Below are 24,965 nucleotides of genomic sequence, written 5' to 3' on the forward strand. Positions count from 1 at the left end.
CTGACAGAGGTGAAAGGGTCTCCATGTTCCCATGGCTGGAAATAGCTTGGGGAGTGCTGGTTGTGACAGCAACTCCAGGAGTGTCTGTTCTTCTTAGTTGCCTTCTTCAGTCCTCACTTCTGTCTTCTTCAAGGTGTATGTCACAGGGAAACTGCTAAGGAAGCAACTGTGTGGAGCAAGGCCCTTGGAGCTGAAGTGTGGGTATGGTTTTGTTTGTTTGTCCTTGTTTTCTTTCAGGGGATCAGTGTTTTGAAAAAGAACCTCTCAGTTGTATGGATTAAAACTGCAGCTGCAAGGTGGTAGGAGGCAGTGAAGGGACATTTCTGGTGGTGTCCATGAATTTTGAACTGACCCCCTTTATGTACTGGGAAGCCTGTGGTGATCTCACATCTCTGTCCCATGATCTGTGGTTGTTCTTTTAGCTCAGGCTGTATTAGCACATACCCTTCAGTGGGCTGACTTCTGTAGCAAATGGTTTGTCATCCTGGAAGTCTCAGAGCTCTAAGCCTGTTCAAATTTGTCTTGCTTATAACTATGGGCAACTTGATCCTCAGGCTGAAGAAGCAAGGTTTCTGATTGGTATAGCTGATGGGCATCAACCATGGTGATGCTGTGCAGTCAGTCTTTTGAAGAAGCTATTTCATGACCTGTTTAGAAGCAGCTCTGCTGTCAGATCCAAACATGAGGAGTAGATTGATTTAACTGTAGCATATTGCTCTTGATGCATTTTTCAAATAATATACACTCTGTATTTCAACCTCTGTGGTTGAAACCTGTGGCAACTCTCCTGGTTTGAGTTAGGACAGAATTAATTTTTTAGTCATTTTACTTTTCAATTAAGCTTCTTCAAAGTAACTGTACTTTCTGAAGTTAACAGCATATTGTTCTTAATTCAAACTAAGAAGGAAGCCTGCTGTGTTCTTTTCAGGTTTTGCTTTTGCTGTGGTTCTGGGATGTTAAGTGCTGCTGCTAACTTCCCCTTTCTGTTTCCCCTTCCTCCCTGAGCTCTACCTTGCCTTCCTGATTTGAAAAGAAACCAAGTAATTATGCTAGATTTGAAAAGTTCTTTGAAAGTAGTGCAGTTTCTAAATTAAATACCAATGAGTTTCTAGATGAAATAGCAATGTGTAAGAGATGTAGATGCAGTATAATGATCATGTAAACAATTCATAGCCTTTTGAGGATCTGTTTGTATCCTGCATTTGGTATCAGAAAAACTTCATGGCTTCTTGTCCTTTCTCTAAGTGACACATGGGTTTAGGTTAACTAGTAAGCATATACCTAAAGAACTTCCATAATTAAATTTCTAGGCTTGGTTTAAGTGCAGGATCTCCTTTTTTTTCCTCTCTTTTGCTTTGGAGAGGTGATGAGTTTTATTTTTAAGTGACACTAATGAAACCTGCCTAATATGAGTTCCAGTGAAAGGTTCTCTAGAAATTCCTGGGGCAAAGGGAAAACTAATGTTAGCTCTTTGCCCCACTCATGTGCTCTCTCATTCTTTTTATGTTGTTGACATAACAGCATAAAGGAAAACAGAGGTAGCTCTCCCTGTGTGGGTGTATAGAGATGTTAAAGGGGGTCATGCATGGAGGGAAGTTAGCAGAGGGCTTCCTGAGGAAGAATTTGACAGGATTTTTAAGGCAGCAGTAGAAAAGAGCTTCTGGGGAGGAATCTGGCCTTGCAGAAAGGACTCTGCAATTTTACTTTTATTTGTGGCTTTTTGTTGAACTGCATCCAGAAACTTTCAGTAGGTTTAACTAGAATGAGGTAGCTAAAATTACAAAGGGGAAGGTTAGGGAGAAAAATAGTGGAAGGCTATAGGAGAAGAGCTTGCTTTTCATATGAGTGGGAAATACTGTTGGAAGGAGGAGCAGGAAGGGACTCTGCAGTTACAGCAAGAATGTGCCAAAAACCAGACAGTGCTAGACAGGGTTTTTGGTGTGTAATACGAAAAGGTCATTTGGGGCGGTTGCTTTGGAATTGTACATCTGTTGAGTTGCCATAAAAAGCACTGCACATAAGGAGTTTTCTGCAAAGATTTCAGAGGGAATCTGTTGTGCTCCTGGTTGCAGTGAGGACAATGTTTTTTTGCCATTCTGGGAAGATTGCAGAGGCTGCTGGGCTGCAGAATGTGATGTGATCATGTTTTGCAGGTCACTAGCCAAGGAAAGGTAAGAGCCTGTAAATAAAAACCTGCTAATTAGTTTGTGCCATGTTACATCCATTTTATACTGAGGATCTGGGGGTGTATCACCCTTCTCCCATCACCTAACAATCCTGGATTTTGTGGAATTTTTGGCCAGATAGGCTCTCTAACACACTGTCACAGTCATTGGCAAGAGTCATGTCCCCTGTGTCCAGTCACCCGCAGCATGTATGTGCTGTGTTGTAGATTGACTGTTTCAGCTCATATTTCACATGAAATTGTCTGACCTCTTAAACAGGGAACACCTGACTTCTAAAATAGTGTGCAGTTTGGTTATGTATGCTCCCCACAATGTAAACTCCTCTGACAGGCTCCTGCCCATGTTTTATGGTCTCTCATGCCTTCACACTAACACTTAACATCTGCACCACAAAATTTGTAACATCAGTTTGTTCAAAGAAAGAATCCACCAGGCATTTAATCCTTGTTTTAATGGCTGATGTTTATTTTAGTTTGGGGTTTCATGTACTCATGGAGGGATTCTCTGCCCATAGTCCATAAATCACGTGGGGCAGGAGCGAGACTTCTCTGTGCTGGCTTATTTTTGGATGTGAGGCTCTAGGGATGGGATTTGGGGTTTTTTTTGATACCTCTATAAAGTTGACTCACCTCAGGTATGAGTTGCAGGTGTGTTTAATGAGGATTTTTACTGTTGATTTTGGATCTTTTTCTCCTCTCCATCAAACTTCTGTGATATGGGCTGTGCATTTCTGTTGTTCTGTTTGCGATGGTTCATCCATGCAAATGATAGTTGGGTTTTCTTTATGTGCTTTGATTGTGCTGGAAAATTGTGTCTGTGGTAGGCAGGAGGATGCAGAGACCACTCTGAAAGTAGCCCTCTGCAAGGACAAAAAGAATCAAGAAAAATTACTCTGAAGAGGAGCTACAAACTTGTAAGAAAACCCCAAACCAGGAGGGAACCCGACACACCGCACTTCTGTTTGAGTAGTTTGTGTTGCCTTGCCTTAGCTTTTCTACAGTGTATCATGGGTGACCCACCTGAGCTCTTTGTAGGCTCCCTTGAGGCCATTAGGTGGGCCTGTTGTAAGTGCCTGGTAAGCTTACACTTGGAGAATGTGTGAGGGAGAGGATGAGAGTAAGAGCCCAGATTCTCTCAGTTAGGTCACTTTGGTTGCATTTCTAGGCAAGCCTGTGGGGTGGTAGTTTTCCACACACCACCTCTAATCCCTACCATCCAGTGGAAAGCAGCCAATCCACAGCTTCAAGGAAAACTCATGGAGGAATGGGGGCCAGAGGCTTTGTGTGAAGCAAGACTACCCAGTGATTTGCCAGGAGTCCCTTTAGGCTGCTGCTTTCCAGAAATCACACCTTGCAGAGTGTTGTACAGCTGCCTCTGCAAGGAGGTGCCGAGCGGAATTGGCAAAGCCTCACCAATTCCTTCATCTGCCTCTGCAGGAAAGGGCCATGCTGGGCAATCCTGTGGCAAATGACCATGGTGTGACCTCTTCTCCCCAGAGTCCAAGCTACAGTCTAGCATAGTGGGTTCCTCCACTGACACAAGTGGCTTCTTTTCCACCAAAAAGAGGATTTTTGAAGTGAAAACCCAGAGTACTCTAAATTTATTTTCTTCTACTTGAGCCTTTTTACACAGCTTATTCAATGAGAGACCCAGACTTATGTGAGTTTAGGCCTAGCCCCTGTTAAAGCAACTTCTATATAGGTAGGAGATTTACACCAGCTGAAAACGTAATTTTTTAGGGGATTACCACAATATCAATTTGATGGGGAAGTGCTGTTACTTGCAGGAACGTTCTAATTGCTGGCAGCGAGACCCAAAATGTCAGTGTTCTTACTGGAATAATTTGTCTTTATTTTTCTCTGATTTCTCCCCTGGTATTTAAATGATAACCTTGAAATTACTGCAGCTAAAGCCACATGCAGAGGGAGGAATGGTTGGATGAATGGAATGAAATGAATAAACAAACATACATGGGAGCTTTTTGACATGAGTTGGGTGAAGTAATTTCCATTTCACAGCAAATTGAAGGTGCATTCATCTTTCCTTCTCTGGTGTAGTCACTCCATTTTATTTTGTCCCAGCTGTAGGTTTTGGCTCAGTAAAGCTTGCCCTGTTGTGACCACGTATATGTTTAATGAGTTTCCCACTGAATATCTTCCCAAGTTAGAGGAGCTGAGAAGCCTGGAGCTTCCATGCTGTGGCATTGGGGAAGGAAACAGGGGGGCTAACAGGAAAGCTGGGGAGGGACTTTTTTCAAGGAGTTGTAGTGAGAATGGCAGGGGTAATGGATCAGGTTAGACATCAGGAAGAAATTTTTTAGTGTGAGGTTGGTGAGACACTGACATAGGTTACCCAGGAAAGTTGTGGAAGCCCTGTCCCTAAAAGTGTTCAAGGGCAGATTAGATGTGGCTGGGAGCAACCTGATCTAATGGGAGGTGTCCCTGCCCATGCAAGGGGTTGGATCTAGATGATCTGTAGGGTCCCTTCTAGCCCTAGCTGAATGGGTCTATTTTATTGCCTTCCTGCAGCACTTAAAAACATACAGATCCCCTGTGCTCAGGTGGCTTTGTCATGATTGAGCACTTCTCTGTAGCTGTCCTGCAGTCTGTGTGAAAACAAGCCTTGAAACTTGGTTATTTCCATCTCTGCTGCTGCCATGTAGCTTCCCTTATTTATGAGCACCCCAAATTTACATTTTTTGCTTCTCTGTGGGCCCGTCTGTCTTTTTAGACCCAAGGGTGATCTTTCCAAAATCTTTAAAAAAAGATTCAAATCCAATTTCATGGTTGTTTTCTCAGTTTAAAATATGTACCCAGCATTGACAGTTGATGCCTTGGGCAGAAAAGCATGTGCAGAGCTAGATGTGATTAGTGGCAGACAACTCAGAACAGGGATGCGAGATGGATGTGTGCAAATGTGTGTATTGACAAGACAGAAAATGTATGAATGAGCAGAAGGCAGGGAGTCCATTTCAGTCTGGCTTTGTGGGGCTTACAGCTGATCGAGTTGATCACCCTGAATACAATAGGGTCAGGCAGGGAAGACTGATGATCTGGATGCAAGTGTTTTTACCAGCCTGGGAAAAAAGGGAAATTCAGGCTGAATTATAGAAGAGAGCTGGTAAACAGGCTGTAGAAAAATGGGATCAGTGAATGCTAACTCAGATCTGCCTGCTGTGGAATGAGGCTTTGCTGAGTTGGAGCTACAGAAAATTAAAAAGGGGTTTTCTGCTCTGGGAAATGAGCAGCGTGAGTAGTGTGACATAAGGGATATCTGATAATCCATTATGGTCTGTCCTGTGTCAGTTTTGCACTGAATGCTGTGTTTATACTGCTTCAGAACCTGTTGTGTGTTCTGCTCCCTTTTTCATTGGAAGGAATCGGCATTAATCCCAGTGTCGGTATCTCATCCATAGCACACTGCAGGCTGAGCAGTAAGCAGAGATGTAATTTCAGTGAGTCTTGGCAGTTTGTTTCTTATTGCAGAATAAATCTGCTCTAATGACTTCATTTGCTTTTCTTTCATTTTACAATTGAAAACACGAATATATTTTTCGTGACTGCAATTAAGCGGGTAGATTCAATTTCAGATCTGAACTTAATTTCTCCTTTGTTCATGCCTCAGCTGCTTTTCAGATCTGCCTTTGGGCTGTGAAACACATCTAACCTTTCAGTTTAGGAGAGGACAAATTACTAATACGTTGGTCCCTTAGTTTGGAGGAAGGGAGGGAGGTTTAACTTCTGTGTTTTAATTTTTGTGTTAATGGTAGCTGGTCACTGCTTCCCCTTGTGGTCTTTAGAATTTCACAGGTTCTTGTAACTTAAATTCATTAAAGATCAGCTGGTCTGGGAAGTCCCTACTTTTTGGTGTACATGCCCCAACAAATAGGCAAGTGAGCTCTGCACGTAGGTGGCCGATGGCTGCAGCTGCTGCTGTTCATGCCAATAGCAATAAATGAGCAAAGAAAGCTTGAGAAGGTCTTATCAAGCCTGACCTTCTGCACTTCTGGGTTTTATCCAGAGACTTCTGCTGTTGGCCAGTAACGCATGTTCCAAAACAATCTAGCTTAATGTAAAATTTTAGTGTCTATCTTGTGTCCTGTTACATTGGTTTAGCGATGCTGGTTGCAAGTGAAAATGCAACTTACGGAAATCCTGACTCCAGGAATATCTTACAACTTCCCTGGCTAAGTAGAACCTGCAGAGTCTAGAGCATGTGTTGCATCCCAAAGCACAGTCTCCTATCCTAAAGTTTTCTTTAGCACATTTTTTCTTTAATTACCACTTGTTTCATTATAGTGGAATGTTACTTTTTTCACAAGCAGGATTTCCAATTTCTGAAAAGGGTATGTGCTTGTTTTTTGTTGTGTTTTTTTTTTTTTCTTGCTTTGAATTACAGCTACTCTGTTACTGTTTGAACTAGTCTTTTCCCAAGCTTTTTCCTATTTGCATGTAATCTAGTCATCTCATAGAAATCTGCACACAGATGTACTTGCAATAGAAGCTCTTGGTTGCTTCTTTTACTCGCCAAAAGGACACTAATTAAAGGTCATTGCAATTGATTATGATCTGCCAGCCTTAATAAGTATTTTGACTTTTAGAAAAGAAGAGACAAAAGAAAATGAAAACAACCAATGACTGGAGGGAGAGAAGAAATGCCATTCGACTTACCAATGAGTACACAGTAGAAACTCTGGTGGTGGCAGATGCTGATATGGTCCAATACCATGGTGCAGAGGCTGCCCAAAGATTCATCCTGACAGTTATGAATATGGTAAGTAGGCACTTTACTTTCAAAAGAAGAAACAAGAGTAAAGAGATCATATCCAGGGCAGGTTAAAGCTGGATTCCTTGACAGCTGAACTGGGTAACTGTTTTGACCTTGAGGTATGAGGAAAGGTCTTGGTTTTCTTGTGTTATGTGCCTCTTTTCACCTGTATGCAATCTCCTGTATTTACCTTAGGGCATCACAGTTGAAAATATTTTTGAGATTGAAATTTCAAGTTTTCAGTTAGGAAATATTCCGTAATTGTTCAGGTGAGGTATTTTCAACCATGTTTTCTCTATTACTATGGTTTACCTAGGAAGAGAGTATCCCAGGGTGGATAGATGGCCTTGCTTGACCTGATGTTTCTTGAGATCCTGAAGATCTCCATGGCATATCTGTTTCAAAAGGGATATTTCTCTGTGGGTCACGGTCACAGCAGGCAGGCAAAGCATTATTGCAGACAACAGTCATACTGATTTCCAGCAGAGAACCTGGCTTTAAGTTAGTTAGAAACACTTCTGATTTTTACCTAATGGAAATGGCTGCATCCCTTGTTGCAGAAAACATGGCAGACATCACCAAACTGCCAGCTGACTGATCATTCCCTTTACCCCAGGACTTCTTGTGCTACACGAAGTGATGCTGATGGTACCTCTGAATAGTTGATGTAGTTGGGCATCAGAAGTGTTCTAGAAACTCTGCAGAGAATCTGCCAGGAGTGATGAGAGCCTTTTGAAATTGCAAGCTCATCTGAAATGTAGGTGCTAATTTGTTAGCTGTCCTAGTCCTGAAGCCTTCTGTCTCAGTCAATAAGGGAACACAAATTCTCTCACCATAAGCACTCACTTGTTGGCTATGCCAGTAAAGAGATAATGGCCAAATTGGATGTGGATGCTGAAAACTCAGAGACAACAGGGGCCCTTCTGGAGGTATTTGCACAAGGAATTTTTTGGGGAAGCTTGTATTGTTTTTGCCCATGCTAACATTCAGGAGCAGCTCATTCTTCTGACTACTGCTCTGTTGTTCATGAGCAGCAAACTGACTTGCAAAAAAATAACAGTTCTTAATAGTAATTGACTGGTCGTGCATCCCAGTGAGAGCTGAGTGATGGATGCTCAGGGTATAATCCAGCTATGGGACAACAGCTTCTTATAAGGTCTTGTATGCCTTTATGAAGCACTGGTGTGAGGGAGCCCTCCTGTAGTGAAATGCTTTGCTGATTAAGCAGGAGCTTGTTTCACTAGTCTTTTCAATTAACAAGCTACTTTACTGTTTTCTTTCTTCCTACCTTTTATTTTGTCTCCTAGCCTGCTGTGATGCTAGTCACTGACTTAGGGCTTCATTGTGTCTTCTGCATTGATTTACACAGTTTTGTAGGAAATATCTTCTTGCACTGAATCCATTCATGCCACCATCAGTTCAGGGTCTACTTATTCTAGATTTTAAGGCTGCCTTTCCAGGGGGCACAAGAGCCTTATTCTTCTCAAAGTCACTACCCTTCACCTTTGAATTCATATATGAGCTTTGCAGTAAGCAGGCAGAACACAAGTCACATTCAGCTCTGAACAAATCTGCTCCTCAAGTCACTTTTTGACCTAGCAGAGCATATTCAGGTATAATATATGTGTCAAGGCTGAGTTTCTTCCTCAGGTTAAGTGCTTGGGACCTCAAGAGAGGTGATGTTTGCATTTTTATTTACAGTGGTAGCCCAGGGGTCCTCCTAAAATCTTTTCTGCACTGATTCATCAGTGAGATGGTAAAAATCTGCCATTGTGCCCCACAGTTCTGTTGGGGCTAGGACAAGGTATCATGGCTGTGGGAGCTTTTAAAACATGTCTAGTCATCTCTCTTGATGTGCCAAAAGGTCAATTATTTCAGTGTATCCACTAGTGCATCTCTGTGTTGTATAGCTTTATTAGCCTGTGAAGATTAAGGTTGAGTACTCTGGTAGACCAAGCCCTAAACAAAAGATGGCCATGAATACTGTTGTGTCTCCAGGCTGAGGAGTACTGCAGAACATCTCACCAGCATCAGCTTGCCAGGTGTGAATATATACATATATATATTTATGGAGAGGTGCTGATAAATGGGATGGGTTTTCTAAACAAATATTGAAGCTTAGTTTCCAATGGATTTGGCTGATGGACTTTTAAGCTATGTTCTGATGCTGTAGTGTGAGCTCACCCCTTTATTAGACACTAGAGAGTGCACGTGGAAGGGGAGTCTTGGCTGAGGAACACATTGATCTGACATCTAAGGTGTGAAGTCCAGCTGAAATGCTTCCCACTGTTAAGTCATTGCTCCTAGGGGCTCACCCATGTGATTTTTCTTGTTGTCTGGTAGGATTTGAATTTGTGTTTCAGATTTTCAGCCTTCAGAGGAGCACCGACAGAGTCTCTCCTTGGTCTGGCCACCTACATTCCCACTTGTAGGAGCATAATAGGTTTCAGGCTATTCCTGCCTTGCTGAGGAAATTGGGTGCCAGATCAGAAGATACTGAGGAATCATAACAGGCAAACACACAGATGTCATCATGGCATAAATCTATTATTCTGAGACTGTAAATCAGGATGAAACCAAAGGGGATTTTAACATTCCATTTGCCACAATGAAAGCTGATCTTCCCAGCCTAAGACACTGAAGAATAATTCAGAAAATGTATTTCAGGAAAAGAGAGGCACAGTCATGTGGTTTAGCCTCAGCTGACCTCTTTACTCAGCCACACTCTTCTGGTAGTGCCTGAACTATCCACAGTGAAAGTTCCCATGATAGTTTCTCATCTGTAAAACTGATATGAGGAATAGCACAACCCAGACTCCTCAGAGCAACATCTGGGACATCCCTTTCTGGTGCAGGATGGGTTGTGTCCCATGTAACCATGCCAATGGAGGCCTCCTGGCTGCTTGGGATCTTTGTTTCTTGCCTGCCTTGATATGGCTTCTATCAGCCTTCTGTGACATTAGTTGGGGGGCAGGATTTGCCCTGTGATATTAGGCAGTGCTTATTCAGCTACACTCTAGGATGGCGGGCTGCCTCTAAAAGAAACCAGAATGTTAATTTTGGCATGGATGCTTGCATTTAAGCAAATAGAACATTACTGGTCAGGGGTATATTAACTTAACTCCTCTCTGTGAGCCATTACGTTTACTGTCAAACCACAAAACAAGCATTAAGAGGTCTTATTAATGCATTTTATATTTATAGACATTTTAAATAAAGTGATCTGCCTTAAAGTATTTAATATCTATTTATGTTACAAGAATTTCTGAAGGGGAGAAAAGTCAGCATTACAAAATACTGTTTTACTACTCCCCTGGTAAATGAGAATCTTAGGGAAAAAACCCAACACCTCTTTCTAGGATAACACCTAAGAAACACAGAAAACCCCTTTGGCAACCCCAAAATAATAGGTAGAACTTCATATAGCTAATATTGTGTTTTTAAGGATGTTCTGCAGTTCTGACCGTGACCCTGGACAGAGAATAGATTCACATTAGAGGCATTTATTTTTTTTTCCTGAATTTCATTGTAGAGGTGCAAGCTCTTTCATGAACTAAACTAATATTTGAAATTGTAAGACAGATTTTTCCAAGCTCATGGAAGAATTTCCCTGTAAGGTACTCTGTAGTGTATAAGTAGGAACAAGCATGGCTCCAGGGCTTTGAGTTAACTTTTCTTAAGTCACCACCTCTAAAATGAAATATTTTCTTGTTTTCTGGCAAGGTATTTGATTCAGCACAGTTTTCCTAATGGGTGATTCCTGGTGGCTTTGTGATAATGTTTAAAAAATAAAAAAGAAGCTGATAAAGAAATGGTCAAATGCCACCATGTACATCTGCAGCCATGGGAAGGCAGTGAGTTTATGGGCATGCTTAATATAATGACATGGACAAAGAGAGAGGTCAGCAGAATTATAGAAAAGCAAACCTACCTGCTTAAATATAGATGCTGATTTATTTTTCTAAGTTAAACTCCCTTGTTACTGAGCTTTGGCATGGTGTTTCAATGTTTGCATTTCAGTTCTTGTCTCCCCTTTGCAACCTTTGGCTTGAGTGCCTGTTCATGCCCTTCTTCAGTAGTAGCCAGTGTTCAGAATGTCCTCTAAATGCCAAAACAAAGTGCCTTCATGGGAAAACATGCTTATTTTACTCACCTAATTTGTTAGTCTGCATCTGGCAGCTATAATTTCCCATTGCATTTCATCCACATGGAGGCTGTTCAGATGGATGTTCTATTTCTTATGAAGTCCTGTGTTGCTCTTCTGACACTTCATGGCTTCATCTAAACTTAACTTCAGCTTTCTCAGCAAGGAATTAGATGGATGACCAGTGTACTGGCTTTCTCTTTTCCTTTTCCCTGCATTTCTGTGGATCTGATTACAGCAACAGATGTTTTGGGCTTTGTTCAGGAGCAGGTTTCAAAGCACTGAAGTACGCACCTTTCTTGCAGGAGTTTGATGCTTTTGTTTCCTCTTGTGTTTTCTTTTCATCTGGGAGAAATGGCTGGAGAGAATCTGAGAGATTCTCTATCCTCATAGACAGGCCAACTGCACTGGCCTCTACTGTGGCTGGTCTTCAAGACTTATACCTTCAGCTTCCTGGAGAAAACTGGTTCAAAAGATTCTGAAGCATATGATAAATGAGGTATGAGACCCTTTGCAAAGTTCTGTCTGTGGCCTTACTGCTGTTAATGATGAGGAGTGCCTGATTTCTGCTAGTACCTGAACAGCAAGTTGAGTGTTGGCTCCTTGCAACTGTGCAGAGCTTACTTTACAAACCAGGTTCCACTCAGATTGACCCTCTGGGCACTTACGGACAGATGTCTGAATTTCCAAGTCCACAACATAGGAATTTAAAAGCTGCTTTCTCTGGGTTTTAAAACCTAAAAAAAGAGTTGTTGGGTTTTTTCTCTCTCCTAAGTGCATTTTTTATAGTTTGGGGTTTTTTTTTAATAAATGACAAGTATAGTTTGTTTTTGAGCTTGCTTTTTTTCTGAGAGAATACAACTTCCAGGGTTAAGTTCCTGTAGTATATGTTAGTTCTCCTGCAGCTGTTGCTAAGCCATGCAGTTGGTGTGGAAGGCTCTTTGCAACAGCAAGCAGTAACTTGAAGTTAGTGATCTTTTGGATGTGATTAAGAGGGAAAATTTTTTATGTTCTTTAGGAATAATACTGGTTTACTATCTGAAGCCTTATTTTATGCTCTGCAGATCGTTTTTCATTTTGGATTTCCCCTGTGAGAGATTTTTCTGTGCTAAAGAAGCAGATAAAATCATTTTTATCACGCATGCACTGATGGATTTATATCTCTCTGCTCTTGGGGCCTGGCATATAGACACTCCAGAGCTGCCACTGATAATCAGCTCCCTTACCCTGATCTGGAATTTTCATGATGGGGACAGGGATGTAAGGAAAAAAGGATATAAATATTTGATCACTGTCTACAGATTTCTCGTTTTCTCCAGCTGCCCCAGGAGAAAGAGTTATGTCAACTCCATCTTATAAAGAGCCATGAATATGTTCTTTTTCATAATGTTTAATGGGGTAATTTGAAAGCTTGGCTTTAGGTGGGTGTTAGAAATCCTATAGCACTTTTCAAAACAAGTGAAAGACAACCTCAGTAACCTGACTAATGCTTCTGCTGTTCAGACGTTGTCTAGCAGCCAAGGCAATGGGGAGGCTCCTGCTTGACTGCAATACTTAAGGAAGAAAAAAGTAAAAAAGACAATTTACCCTCAGGGTTGCTGTTCTTAACTTTGAAACATCTGAAACACACACATCTCCCTCCCCATCCACCTGCAGAGGAAGCTCTTGAGAATTAAAAAAAAAAATTAAACTGATGTAGTTAGTTCCTCTCTTAGCCCAATTCCTCATGTCTGGGTTGTGCTTTATGCATGCTGGGGCAGGCCTGGACAGCTCATGCCAAAGCTGTGTTTATTCTGTCCCTTCCATGTCAAAGCTACAAGGAGAAAGAAAGGCAGGAGGAATGCAAACAGGAGGAGGAGAGGGATGGCTCAGGCTTCAAGATTTTTTTCTTTTCTCTAGGGCGTTTTGTGCAGTAAAGCTTTGTCAGGAATATGCAGGTGAAGGAGGGAAGTGTCAGAAATTGGTTTTATTCTTCTTCTTGCTCTTCTGCACTTTCCCTTCCATTTTTCTGTCTGTTTTATATGCTACTTTACTGTACCTCCTTCTGTTTCCAAAGCTCACTCTCTCTACTTCTGATGACTCCTCAAAGAATGGAAGTCAACACCATGTAGAAGTTCACCTGCAACAAGTGCTCATGACCACACTTCAGTGACATTGACAACTTTTCACATCCCTCACCTTCAGCCCAGTGACCAAGAACCTCCACTGGTCTTCCAGCCCGGCTGCTTTATGACACTGGTGATCTCCTAAACCAGCAACCTTGGCATTTTGTTCCACCACAGAGTGTTAGCACATTTCATGCAGCTGACGCTTGTGTTCCCAGCTGCCTCATTTTATGAAAAGATTCAAAAATACCCCAAATATTTTTACTTTTTCCTGGTGTTGGAAGTGGTCACAGCAGCCTCGAGGGTGTGATGAAGTTGCAGGCTTAGGGGAGGGTGGCCCATAGTATTGCAAGCGGGAAGGGAGTTGTCTGTGAATCAGTCTGTCTGTTACTGCCTGCTGTCCGTGCAGCAGGAAATCTTGAGAACATCTGCTCTAGCAAATCCCATTCCTCCTCCCTTGGTACCAGTTATCTCAGCCACCTCACTTGGCACTGTCAGCTCTTGTGCCGATGTCAGCCAGTTGGACGTGGTGTCTGAACGGCTTCGACACGCTGAGTCTGTGGGTGATGGTTTCCTTGTAGGCTTGGTGAGAAGGGCAGAAGGTGGTCTCTGCCATGATGGAATTCAATTCCTAGCAGGAAATACCTGTGGATTTGAGTTCTATTATTTTAAAGACACTTGGATTCCACGAGACTGCTTCCTTCGGGCACAACCGTGGTTTAACACTGGCTGTGCGCTGCCAAAATGGCTGCGAGGAGCTCGGTCTCGTATTTATTCATCAAGTCACTTCAGGTCTGGTTGTCTTCTAGGTGGGTTCCTTCTCACCTAAAAGACCGTGCTTTGGCACAGTTTGTCCTTTCTGGGGGGTTGGTCATTTAAAAGGGCAGTGCCCTGGGGGCAGCTGGCAGGGGCAGGCTCAGGAGGGACCGGAGCTGCGTCGCGCTGGACACAGCCGGTTCCAGCGGGTTCTGCAGCAGCCGCACCACAGGACACAGCAGAGCCCGGCAGGAGAGGTGTGGATGCTTCTGGAGAGGGTGAGGGGAGGGAGGAGAGGCTGAGGGAAGGGAGGGAGGAAAGAGGAGAGGCTGAGGGAAGGGAGGGAGGAAAGAGGAGAGGCTGAGGGAAGGGAGGGAGGAAAGAGGAGAGGCTGAGGGAAGGGAGGGAGGAAAGAGGAGAGGCTGAGGGAAGGGAGGGAGGAAAGAGGAGAGGCTGAGGGACGGGAGGAGGGAGGGAAGGAAAGAGGGAGGAGAGGCTGAGGGAAGGAAGGAGGGAGGAGAGGCTGAGGGAAGGGAGGGAGGAAAGAGGAGAGGCTGAGGGGGAGAGGCTGAGGGAAGGAAGGAAATCTCTCTATTTAGAGATTTATTCTTATATATAAACAACTCTTAAGCATATGCACTTCTACATGTCTTCAAAATTCAGCACACTGTCTGTCCTCAAACGTGAGGAGAAACGTTTCTTGCTAACAGACCTGGGTTTGTGCCACAGCCATGGTCAGCAGCCTGTTATTGCCAGAGGCTGTGGTGTCAGGCAAGACACAGTATGTTTGCCTGTACACACATTAAAGTACTGATTGCAGTGCAAAGGAGCCAGTCTGACTGCATCGAAGTGTCTCCCTTTTAATCCTTTCAGCTCCTGGACTGAAAAGTCTGGTTCAGCCTCTGAGATGATCAGAGTGGGGGGTGGAAGCAGAGCTCTCTGGAGCAGATCTCTGATGAGAAAATCTCTCTCTCTCCTCTAGGTGGGTTGTGTTTGAATGCTCTAGCTGTGCTGAAGTATAACAGCCATTTGTACCAGTCAGGCTTATTTAGCAGAGGGAAAGGTTATTGTTCCTTCTAGGCAACATAAACTGCCATCAATCTGGGGCTTCTCTGCTCTTAATTTAAGAAAATAAGCAAACAAAGCTTGAATAAACAAGCAAAATAAAGCCTCTTTTGCATGCCTAGTGTCTTTTATTGATTTTATCCAAATTGTATCCAACTGTTGCTGCTGCTAGCTTGGTTGCATTCTTCTCAGATCACTGATGGATGCAAATACAAATGCAGTAAAGTTATCCTTAGGACTGGGAGCCCAGGAGAAAAGGAAGAAGGGATGACAGCCTTCAAAATGACATGATAAACTCTGCAGTAGCTGGTTCTTGCTATGCGAGTTTTGCCAGTGAAAACTGCCTTTTGAAGTCAGTGGTGTTTGGATCTCTCTGTGCTGGGTCTGGGGGCAGGCAGCTTGTCTGCTCTGATGGAAAAGCAAGCACCATCATCCATTAGGTGTAGCAATAAGAACCTGTTTGCTGTTCCCTCATTTTATGAGTAGAAGTATTTTGGGATGGCCAGAGCTAGCAGTGAGCTAGGCAAATCAAAGGCATCCATCACAGGCAAATGCTTGTTAGCCTCTGCAAAGAGACTGACTTGATGAGCGTGATGCCCCATTGACCCCCTCAGCTGAATGTCCAGGTCTCCATTTCCACATATGTCAACTGCCAGAGCCCTCCTCTGCAAGTGTCAAGTTTATTCCCCCAGGTCTCTAGTGAGAGGCCTTAGCTACTCTACCAGCATACCCCCGAGCTAAGCAAATAATACCAGCACTTGTATGCATTTGTATACCAGCCGAGGGGCAGATAAATGGCTTATTGTGCTCATACTGAAGGTCAGTGGGTCAAACACTGAGTAGTGTCTGTCTTGCAGTCTGTGCCTAAATTATAGGAAACGTTTACGTGTGTGCTTAAATCCAAACCCAAACACTGCAGAGCTTAAGAACACACTTACACTGAGCACATTCCTGAGTATTTGCACAAATAGGAAAAATAGTAAGTGTTGAAAACAAAATGTGTTCATGTCTTGGGTTTGTTGTAGGAAGTTAGCTGAGCCTGAGTGATACTCCTAGCCAAATGAGATGTGAGTAAAGAATATAGCTTACCTGGAGCCAAATCCTGTCTCCCATTAGTCAAAAGTTTCTCTTCAGTGGTCTTGGTTTTGTTTTTTTCAGTGAGTAGGGAATACAATATTAATCTAAAGGTTATTGTGTGGTATTTATTGCGCAGTATTTTATACCTTTTTAAAAATAAACCTCTTCCTCACAGTTTTTTTTTATATAGTCCAGTTAAAGCATTTGTACATAGAGAAAGGGGTGGAATAAAACTCTGGCATTAATTAAGTTCTTATGTTCTAACCTATAAAAATGAGGTGAAGTATCTGAGCTGGAATGCAAAATCTGGAGAATGTAGTAAGGTAGTTTCCGGTGCTATTTTTGTATTTCCCGAGGCTTGTGTCATTATATGCTGCCTTATTACTATTCTCTTATATAAGATATGAAAATAACAGAGGGAAATTGCTTTTCCATTCTATTTCCTGAAGTCTAAAACACACCATTATTTCATCTTGCGTTCAGATATCTCTGATATTTAAATGCTGAAGATTCATACTGTTTGGATGCTTCATAACGTATGTCCATGTTCCTGAGACTTTGGTTTATGTTTAGAGCTCCTCTGGAGTATTTCTATTCTTTCCCTTGTTGCTTCTTCATTGTTTCTCTTGTTTATTCCAGTTAAAAGTAGTTTTGTTTCTGCAACTTGCTTGTGTATTTATTTTATTTTTTAATGTGGTGGTTTGTTTTTTTTTCCTGAATGCTGAATCTAGCTCAGATTAGTCAGTGACAAATTGGACAAGTGGTGAAGTCCAGTGCAGTATGGTAGGAGCAAACCTACTCTGGTTTTATGAAATGTTTCAGCTACACTGTAGCATGTGAAACTCTTACAGTGGTTACACAGTAGCTCTTAAAAAGTATTTATTTTATTGAGAGAAGTATTTATTTTGTTAAGTGTAGTATCACAACCCATATGGGTTTGCTTTGGGTCATTTTTTTGAAGGAGAAATGTCTTAACTTTCGTCACAATTACCTTCAGCTATTACTAGGTCTTAATATTGTTACTGATAAACTGTGGATATTTTCTTTACGTTTTGACAGGTGTACAACATGTTTCAACATCAAAGTCTTGGGATTAAAGTCAGCATTCGAGTGACCAAACTAGTCCTGCTCCGCAACCGTCCAGTGAGTTCTAACTCCTTTTTACCCTGCTGCTGTGATTTTAATGTGTTAGTAAAGAGCAGGATCTCTGTGCTGGAGCGGGAGGGGGAAGTGGGTATGTCTGGCCACAGGATTGTAAATTGTAGGTAGTGCCTGCCACACTTCACCAGGCAATATTAAAGGTCTGAGGTATAAGGGGCTGTGGGAGTGAAAGGAGCTACAGTCCTTTTATTTAGCCTTTCTGGTAAATCTTTGCTTGTAGTTGTGAACCAGTCTCAAGAAGTAACTGTGACAAAGATTAAGAATTATATGGCTTTGGTATAAAATATATACCTTCCAGACTGACAAAGCTTTTGAATGTGGCACTGTATTAGAAGCTTATGACTGCTGCCAGATGATGGAGTTTGTTCTGTAGGTCCAGTGACAAAAGTCAATGTGGATTCCAAAGTCCCTGGTTCACCTGCTCAGATGAAGCTGGTTTCACACTTCTCATTCTATCACATCTCTATCTTTGAGCCTCTGATTTTTCATCAGAGGTCTAATGCTTTATTTAAAGACTGTGACTGAGACTACTTCTTTTGTATCCCTTCTTCCCAAAGGCGAAGCTGTCTATTGGGCATCATGGAGAGAGGTCTCTGGAGAGCTTTTGTCAATGGCAAAATGAAGAATATGGTGGGGCAAAATACCTTGGTAACAACCAGGTTCCTGGAGCAAGGGATGACACCCCTCCGGTGGATGCTGCTGTTTTTGTAACCAGGTATAGTAAGGTCTGGTTTATCAGTTTCCTTCAACCAATAATGGCCTATAGTCAGTGATGGGGTTATCTGGTCTAGCAGTAATCTAAGAAAAAGATCTGTTTATGGTGATGTATTTGCCACCTACGTGCTGCTCAGATGAAAGTGATTTGTCTTGTTTCTGTCTATACTTAACAAGGTTGTGCAAAAACATCTCTATCACCAGAGCTTTGTTGTAGTCATGGTCACTATAGCATGTTATGGTCAGGATATGACAGGCAAGACATGGTTATAGCACAGGTGATACTTTTTTTCTCACACCAGCTGGTATAAGTGGAAAAAACAGGTGAGGTTTTGGAGCCTAAGCCAGTCTTCCTAGAAGAAAAAAGCTGTGGACTTGAGAACACAGTGAGAACAAGTGCTCTGTGTGTAATTAGGTGTGAATCAACTGAACAGTCTGAAGAGGAGCAGACAGTGTGTCAGCAGCAGGGAGGTGGTAAGGGAGTTACCTCCTCAAGAAAGTGAGAGATGGATACCATAAAGTAAATTAATTTTCTCTCTTTGCCCTAGGAAATAACCACATTCACACCCCTCCTCTGTCACAACTGAATAGAGGAGGGGCATCATTCTCAGCTTCTGTGTATGTTTGAAAACTGCTGCATTTATTTCAGATGTGAAATAATCTGTGTATGAATATTGAGCAAGTCATTGCAGCCTGCAGGTCTGTACCTATTGATGTATCAAACACATCAGGGTATGCCCCAGATGAAGTAAGCAAAAAGGGTGTTGTCCCTATTAACCTGTTGCCTTTTCCCCCCTCTAACTTCACTACCTGAGCTCAACCAAACAGTACGATGCAAGTCCCATGTTCCTCACAGTTACCATATGTTTTGAGTGGGAAATCAGTGGTCTTTTAAGTTAATTGCATACTGTAGCATGTAAATGAAGAAATGATCTCTGAAGTGAGCACAAAAATATAGTGTAAGATGGATGCTGTATCTGCTAGAAAAACACAACTTCCTATCACTTCTTCTCCAGTTTGTGACAGGAAGTGTCTTGCTGCAGTTCAAAATTATTCACCTATTTAATCTTTTTTTCTCAGCCAACACTGTAACTAGAAATACATTTTTCATAAACTGACATTCTGCTTGCAATAATCCCCTGTGTTAACAGACACATTGCAAACTATCCATGGGATTTTGTTGAGTGTTCAGTAAAAGAGCTGGTAGCAGGGCATGGGGCCAGCAAAGCTCCTAAGAATGCACCTTCACAGACGTGTGCAGTTACCCCAAATACTTCTCTCTCCTCTGTATTCAGTGTAGCCCAACCAAGCACTTAAGCAGATACTTAACATTTTAGACAGGGTGAATAGTTCCTTTGAAGTCAGTGGGCTGCACATCCTGGTTATAGTTAAGCATGTGCTTCATTGGATCAGGGCCTAAATAAATAACTAACATTTTTGTTAAACTCATCTGGGCATCCAGTTGTCCTGCATGACAAGCGAGGCATACGGAATCTCTTCTGATGTGCTCTAAGCACAGGGCAGAGTGAGTGAGCAGAGCATTTCATCTGTGCAGTCTCTCTGCAGCTTATAAAATTTAATGCGTAATGTCAGGCTAAATGAGTTGGACTCAGGCATCTGAGGAAGAGTTGTAGGAAGAACTGTTCAATAGATTTGCTGGGTTTTGCACTCAGAATAGCTGCAGAAGTATTCTAACCTGCAGTTAGGTTAGAAGCAAGATTCAGTTTCTGTGAGAAAGTTCAGGCCAAGGAGCACACAGGTCTGTGTAATAGCAGCATTTTTCCTGTTTGATAGACCAGCAGTGTGTACTTGCAGACTTTTTCCTTTCTTCTTCCTGTGTTTTGTCATCCTTGATCCATCCTGCTTCTGCTGCAAAGAAGATGCAGCCTGATTCCCGTATCAGGGAAACGAGGTTTTCTACTCTTGGCTTTGGAAGTGTGTGTGTGTCCCTGGACCCTCCCCAGACTGTGCAGATGGACCAGTGGTAGAGGATATGGGAGCAACAACATGTCCAGCACAAGCAATTGCGCCAGAAAAAGCAGAAGCTGGATTTTCAGCAGCTGCAGCTGCATTAGGACTAGAAACAGATTATTTGGGGTCAACCTCTGAAGAAATCCCTCTGGTTACAATCTGGCTGTGTTCATTTGAAACACCAAAGCATGCTTGTCTTTCAAAACTTCACCTCTAACTGAAGTTCCCCATGTAATAATTTATATGCAAAAATAGATGACCTAGGTGGCAAGTATCCTTCCCGTGGGATATTAATAGTAACCACCTGATTGAGTTCCAGGTAAGAGGCATACTATGTCTGTGAAATAAGACATACCATGGTCCAGTTCCGTAAATAAATGAGGCAGTGGGAATAATCTGTTATAAAGCCTTGAAGATCTGAGTATAGTGTCATGGTCTCTGTAATCATCTGGTGTTTCTTGTTCAGATTCTGTTTTTGAACTTGCAGAAATTCAGATCTCTGGCACCTATGGGTGACATACTTTGTATCTTACTGGGTAGTTAACCAGAATAAATTCTCTCTGCAGAATCTATATCTTAGTGGGCTTTAGAAGCATGTCTCTTTTGAAATACATTCCTCCTCTTGATCTTCTGTCTATTGCATTCCCTAGGAAATGTTCAGACACACTGATGTTCTCCCCACCTCCTGGTTGTAGGGGTTTGGGTCACTTACTATAGGTGATGTGATGACAGAGCGAAGAATGACAAATCGCTGATAGGAATAGAATTCAGAGATGTCATTAAGCAAAGACTTGTGTTTTCCTGACATACTAGTGTAGTTATTCCTTTTGCAGCCTGCTTCTCCTTTCTGCATTTTTCCAGCTCTTTGCCTTCCTATTAAGTGGGCAAATGAAGCTCTTCAATGTGCATCGAGGAAACTGGGCACATAGTGCTACTAAATGGATATATGGATGTGGAAAGTTTTCTTTGGCAGGTTTTTGACTGTGCCAGTTTCCTCTGTCCTTTAGCTTTATGACCCTGCAGGGTTAAACTGGTCAAAAACTGTCATTTGAAGGATGCTGGGAAGTGGCCATTAAACAGAATACTTGTTATTCCTGTTGCACAGTTCAAGTACTGTCCTTCTTTCTTACAGGAAGGACTTGAATTGCAGAATTTAGCTTAGCACAGTTAGGTACTTTTTTCCAGTTCATGTGAGCCAGATGGAAGAGTGACTGTAGAAGGAGTTCTGAGCTCTTCTTTTCTGGGTATTTTTATTTAACAAAACAACTGACTTGTAACTTTTTTTTAGAAGAATTTCTTAAGTTGGCTAATGGAAACACTGCACAGTATCACAAGTGATAATGAGCGAAAATTTCACAAGTCCACAGATGATGAAACATGCCCTGCTTGATGCAGTCAGTGGTTAAAAGTGAAGAGCAAATTTGCTTCACAGCTACAGCATGTGATTTCAATATATTATCCAAGACTTAGTGTGATAAGGTCAGGTCTTGGATTTGAACTGCAGGTCTTGGACTCAGTTTTATTCCAACATAGCTCTATAAAAGATTCTGCTAACAAAATGATGTCTTTGTGATAAGAGACCTCTGCATATACAATGAATAGTAAGATACCTTTTTTATATCCTTGGAGAATCATTATAGTATCATTTATGTCAAGCTCTCACTTAAAAAATATAGATGTAGTCAAGCTCAAAAATGCTTCAGAGAGAGGCCTGTGACAAACTTTTTTAAAGCAGATCTGTTTCAGTGCAGGATGGAGCCATCTTACCTCACTGTTGTTACTGATCCACGTGTGAGGTAGAACTTAATGGCTTTTCAGTCTTTGGTTCCCCTCTGATTGCCAGGAAAGCCCTGTAGGAATTTTGGTATATAGGTTTTGTGATGAGGTGGCTGCTTGCCTTAGGAAGAAGACTGAGACCCACCAAGGCCATTTGTGACTACAGATTTGGATGTGCTTTTCTATTTGGCCAGAGAGTTTTGGGGTAAAACATTTACAGTAGGTCTGGATGACTTGAAGAGAAGGATGGTGTCTCTTGGACTTGTGTTTATGACAGTTTAAAGGATGGGCTGCATACAGTGAATTCAGCAGCTACGTTCAGTTCTTGCTGACCTGTTTCAAATCCTTGTCTGACCAGACAGTGTCACAGCACTCTTTTTACAGACAAGGATTGTTCTACCTCTGTAGGACAGTCTGCAAGTTGTGCTGGATCATTTACAAGACCCTTCATTTTATGGCATAGTGGTAATTTCTCCAGGGAGCTGCCTGATAGTGCCAGACACCTTTCATTGTGCAACGAAGTGCAAGGAGCAAAATTGCTGTGCTTTATTTGCAGAGCTGGCCAGCCCCTGAAGAGAGATGCTTTTCTAGCAATGGCCTCCTGCCATCTACTAATAGTTCAGCTATCTGTTGTCACAAGAAAAGTATCTGTTTGATTTACCAGTTTATATAACAAAATGAGACCTTAAATAAACCTCTGTCAGGTTGGCTCTAGGAGCTCAAGCAGAGGCGCTTGTGCCAGCTCCATCAGGAGACTGTCATTAGTCTTCCCTGGAAAGGCTGGAATGCCAAGGTGTCGAGACACAGTGAGGCTGCAGTGAAAAATGAAAGCTGGGGCTGGTGGGTGGTCATAGCTTCCGACTTCGTTTTGTTCCTGTCTGACTTTTTTTTTTTTAACACTTCGGTTGTTATTGTTTTTCTGCATTGAAGCCTGGTTAGTTTTCAATGTCTGCTTAACAAGAGCTGGTAATGGCTGTTGTTTTTCTCCTTCCAAGCCCTTGACAACTTGATTTGTGACTTTCAACAAAGTTTGGTCTGAAGGGTTTGGGTTCATCAGCCACAGTCCTTGGCCTTTAATCCGTTTTCCTATAAACCATAGTTTCATATTTTTCTTCAAGAAAAAAGTTTTTTTAATATTTGTCTAAGTAGTTTCCTTTTCTAAGTATTTATCTTTCTCCAAGTATTCCCTAAGTATTATCTTTCTTTAAGTATTTTTAATCTTTCCCCTGCCAAAATCTTAAACTCAAAATCCCAGTGGAGATTCAGGCATTTCAAATGACACACTGCAAATGTACTAATAGGATTCTCTCACTAGCTTCCCCACAGGGTGAGGAAAGCCATAATGATAGAGATTATGGTTCCTCAGCTCCCCTTGGGTTAAGGAACGTCTGAAATGTTTTAGCACATGTGATGCTTTCCTCCAGCTCCTCTTCACAGCGGATAGCACTGCAGAGCAGCTCTGGTGAAGATAGCTCCCAAAGTTTTTCTAAGTGCTTTTTGAAATGTATTCAAGCCATTAATTTGGTTATAAAATATTTTTCCTCCCACACTTGTTTTTCTGTCGTGAGGAATCTCATTTACAAAATCTTCTCACATTAAGTGTTGGCATTTAGATGGTGAACTTCTTCAAGGCTTTTTATTTTGTTTCTGTTTAATACAGCTCCTTGGATCCCTGGTTGATTTGTGGGTGCCAGTGGCATATGTAGTATCTCTTTCTGCCTTGATGAGATCTGGAGAAATTGGTTGAGATGTGGGGGAGAAATGGAGACCAAATGAAGTCTCTTGAAGCTCTCTGTGTTGGATTTAAATCATAAAATAGCAAGCCTGACTGTAATAAGTTTAGCTGAAGCCAATTTACCTGGCTGTTACCTGACAAATCCTGAAATTTTCTTCCTTCTTCCTTGTCAACACCTGTCTTTCCGTGTTTAATCCTGCTTCTTTCTTGCCCTTTTCTGTTCCAACGGAAGAACTGGGCGTTTCTGGGTGTACATGATCAGTTCTGTGTCTCTGGGTAGTGTTCCCATGTATCTCTGCCTCCCAGTTTTGATGGTGCTGTTGCATTGCAGGGCGTCTGCTCTTTTTTGTTACAGTTTTCTTGTGAAAACTGCTGGAGAAGTCTGACATCACGGAGTCAGGCAGTACTCTCTTACGTGCTAAATCTTAAGTCTATCAAATTGGACTGTAGCGTATGGAGCTGAGTCACATAATTGCTTTTAATCTTGCAGTATCAATCAGTGCTGGTATCTATCTGTGTTGTCATCATGTAGACTGCACAGCAGTTTTAAAAAACCCCAAACCTCAACACCCATGATATGTGAGTCATGCATCACTGCTTTTTCCTAGCCTGAAGTCTGGAGGCACAGGATACATTTCACTTCTGTTCTGTTTTTCTTTCTAGGACAGATTTCTGCGTACACAAAGATGAGCCTTGTGACACTGTGGGTAAGTCAAAGAAATAGGGGAGAGTATTTTGATAGTCAAGTCTATGCTAAGAGGAGCTTTCTGGGCAATCTTTCATTCTTTGGCTTGCTGTAAAGTTGCCTTTGCTATTCTGTATACCTCTGTGATGCAAATACAGATTAGATGAGCAGGGTATGAACTATAAAGAAACCATTAAATATGAAATATGAACCCCTCCTAAGCACTGGAGGTCACTGAGTTCAGGAAGGAACCTTAACTACTTCTACTTCTTTGGAGCGGATGTAGAATTAGATAATTGGAGATTAAGAAACTGTCTTTTGGTGTGTCTGTATAATGGTCCTTTCAGTTCTCTCTCACCTAAACCAAGAATTTGCAAACTAATGAATGCATTTCCCATTGTAAGAACCTGTAAGAACACTCCCAGATCAGGCTGGCACTCAGACACCAGAGAAGAATACCTCATTGTAGGAAAGCCAAGTTAAATCTTCTCTTCTGCCTCCTACTCCTCCTACTTCCTAACTGCCTTTAATCTTATCCAAACCCTGGATACACAGGGTCCTTACATCCTACACATTAAATACTTGGTTTATGTATTTATTATTTAACTTAGGTAGCTGTATCTGTTCTCCTGGTATTTTTTTATCACCACAGTAGCAGCAGTGTTTGAAGGCATAGCTCAACATCCTCTCTATGATGATTGCATGATTTTTTTAGACTTGCCTCAAAGTCAAGCAGCCTCTTATCCTACATTCTGTGTACACTTGGAGTGCATCTGGATTTACAGCTGTTCTTACACTCCAGCGTTCAGAAAGTGCCTTCAGC

The 24,965-nt window shown here is 42.0% G+C and overlaps 1 protein-coding gene across 1 annotated transcript in view; it reads left to right on the forward strand.

The window, feature by feature from the left end:
* The window catches only part of ADAMTS17 (ADAM metallopeptidase with thrombospondin type 1 motif, 17), a 169,856-nt gene that overhangs the window by 8,709 nt on the left and 136,182 nt on the right, over positions 1–24,965 (forward strand). Inside the window, exons 2-5 of the mRNA XM_009995309.1 lie at positions 6,787–6,959; positions 17,160–17,243; positions 17,819–17,976; positions 24,121–24,164. Of these exons, the coding sequence (XP_009993611.1) occupies positions 6,787–6,959; positions 17,160–17,243; positions 17,819–17,976; positions 24,121–24,164 (459 nt within the window). The remainder of the gene's footprint in view (positions 1–6,786; positions 6,960–17,159; positions 17,244–17,818; positions 17,977–24,120; positions 24,165–24,965) is intronic.

Source organism: Chaetura pelagica, unplaced genomic scaffold (assembly GCF_000747805.2).
Source record: "Chaetura pelagica isolate M959 unplaced genomic scaffold, ChaPel_1.0 scaffold453, whole genome shotgun sequence".
Lineage (NCBI taxonomy): Eukaryota > Metazoa > Chordata > Aves > Apodiformes > Apodidae > Chaetura > Chaetura pelagica.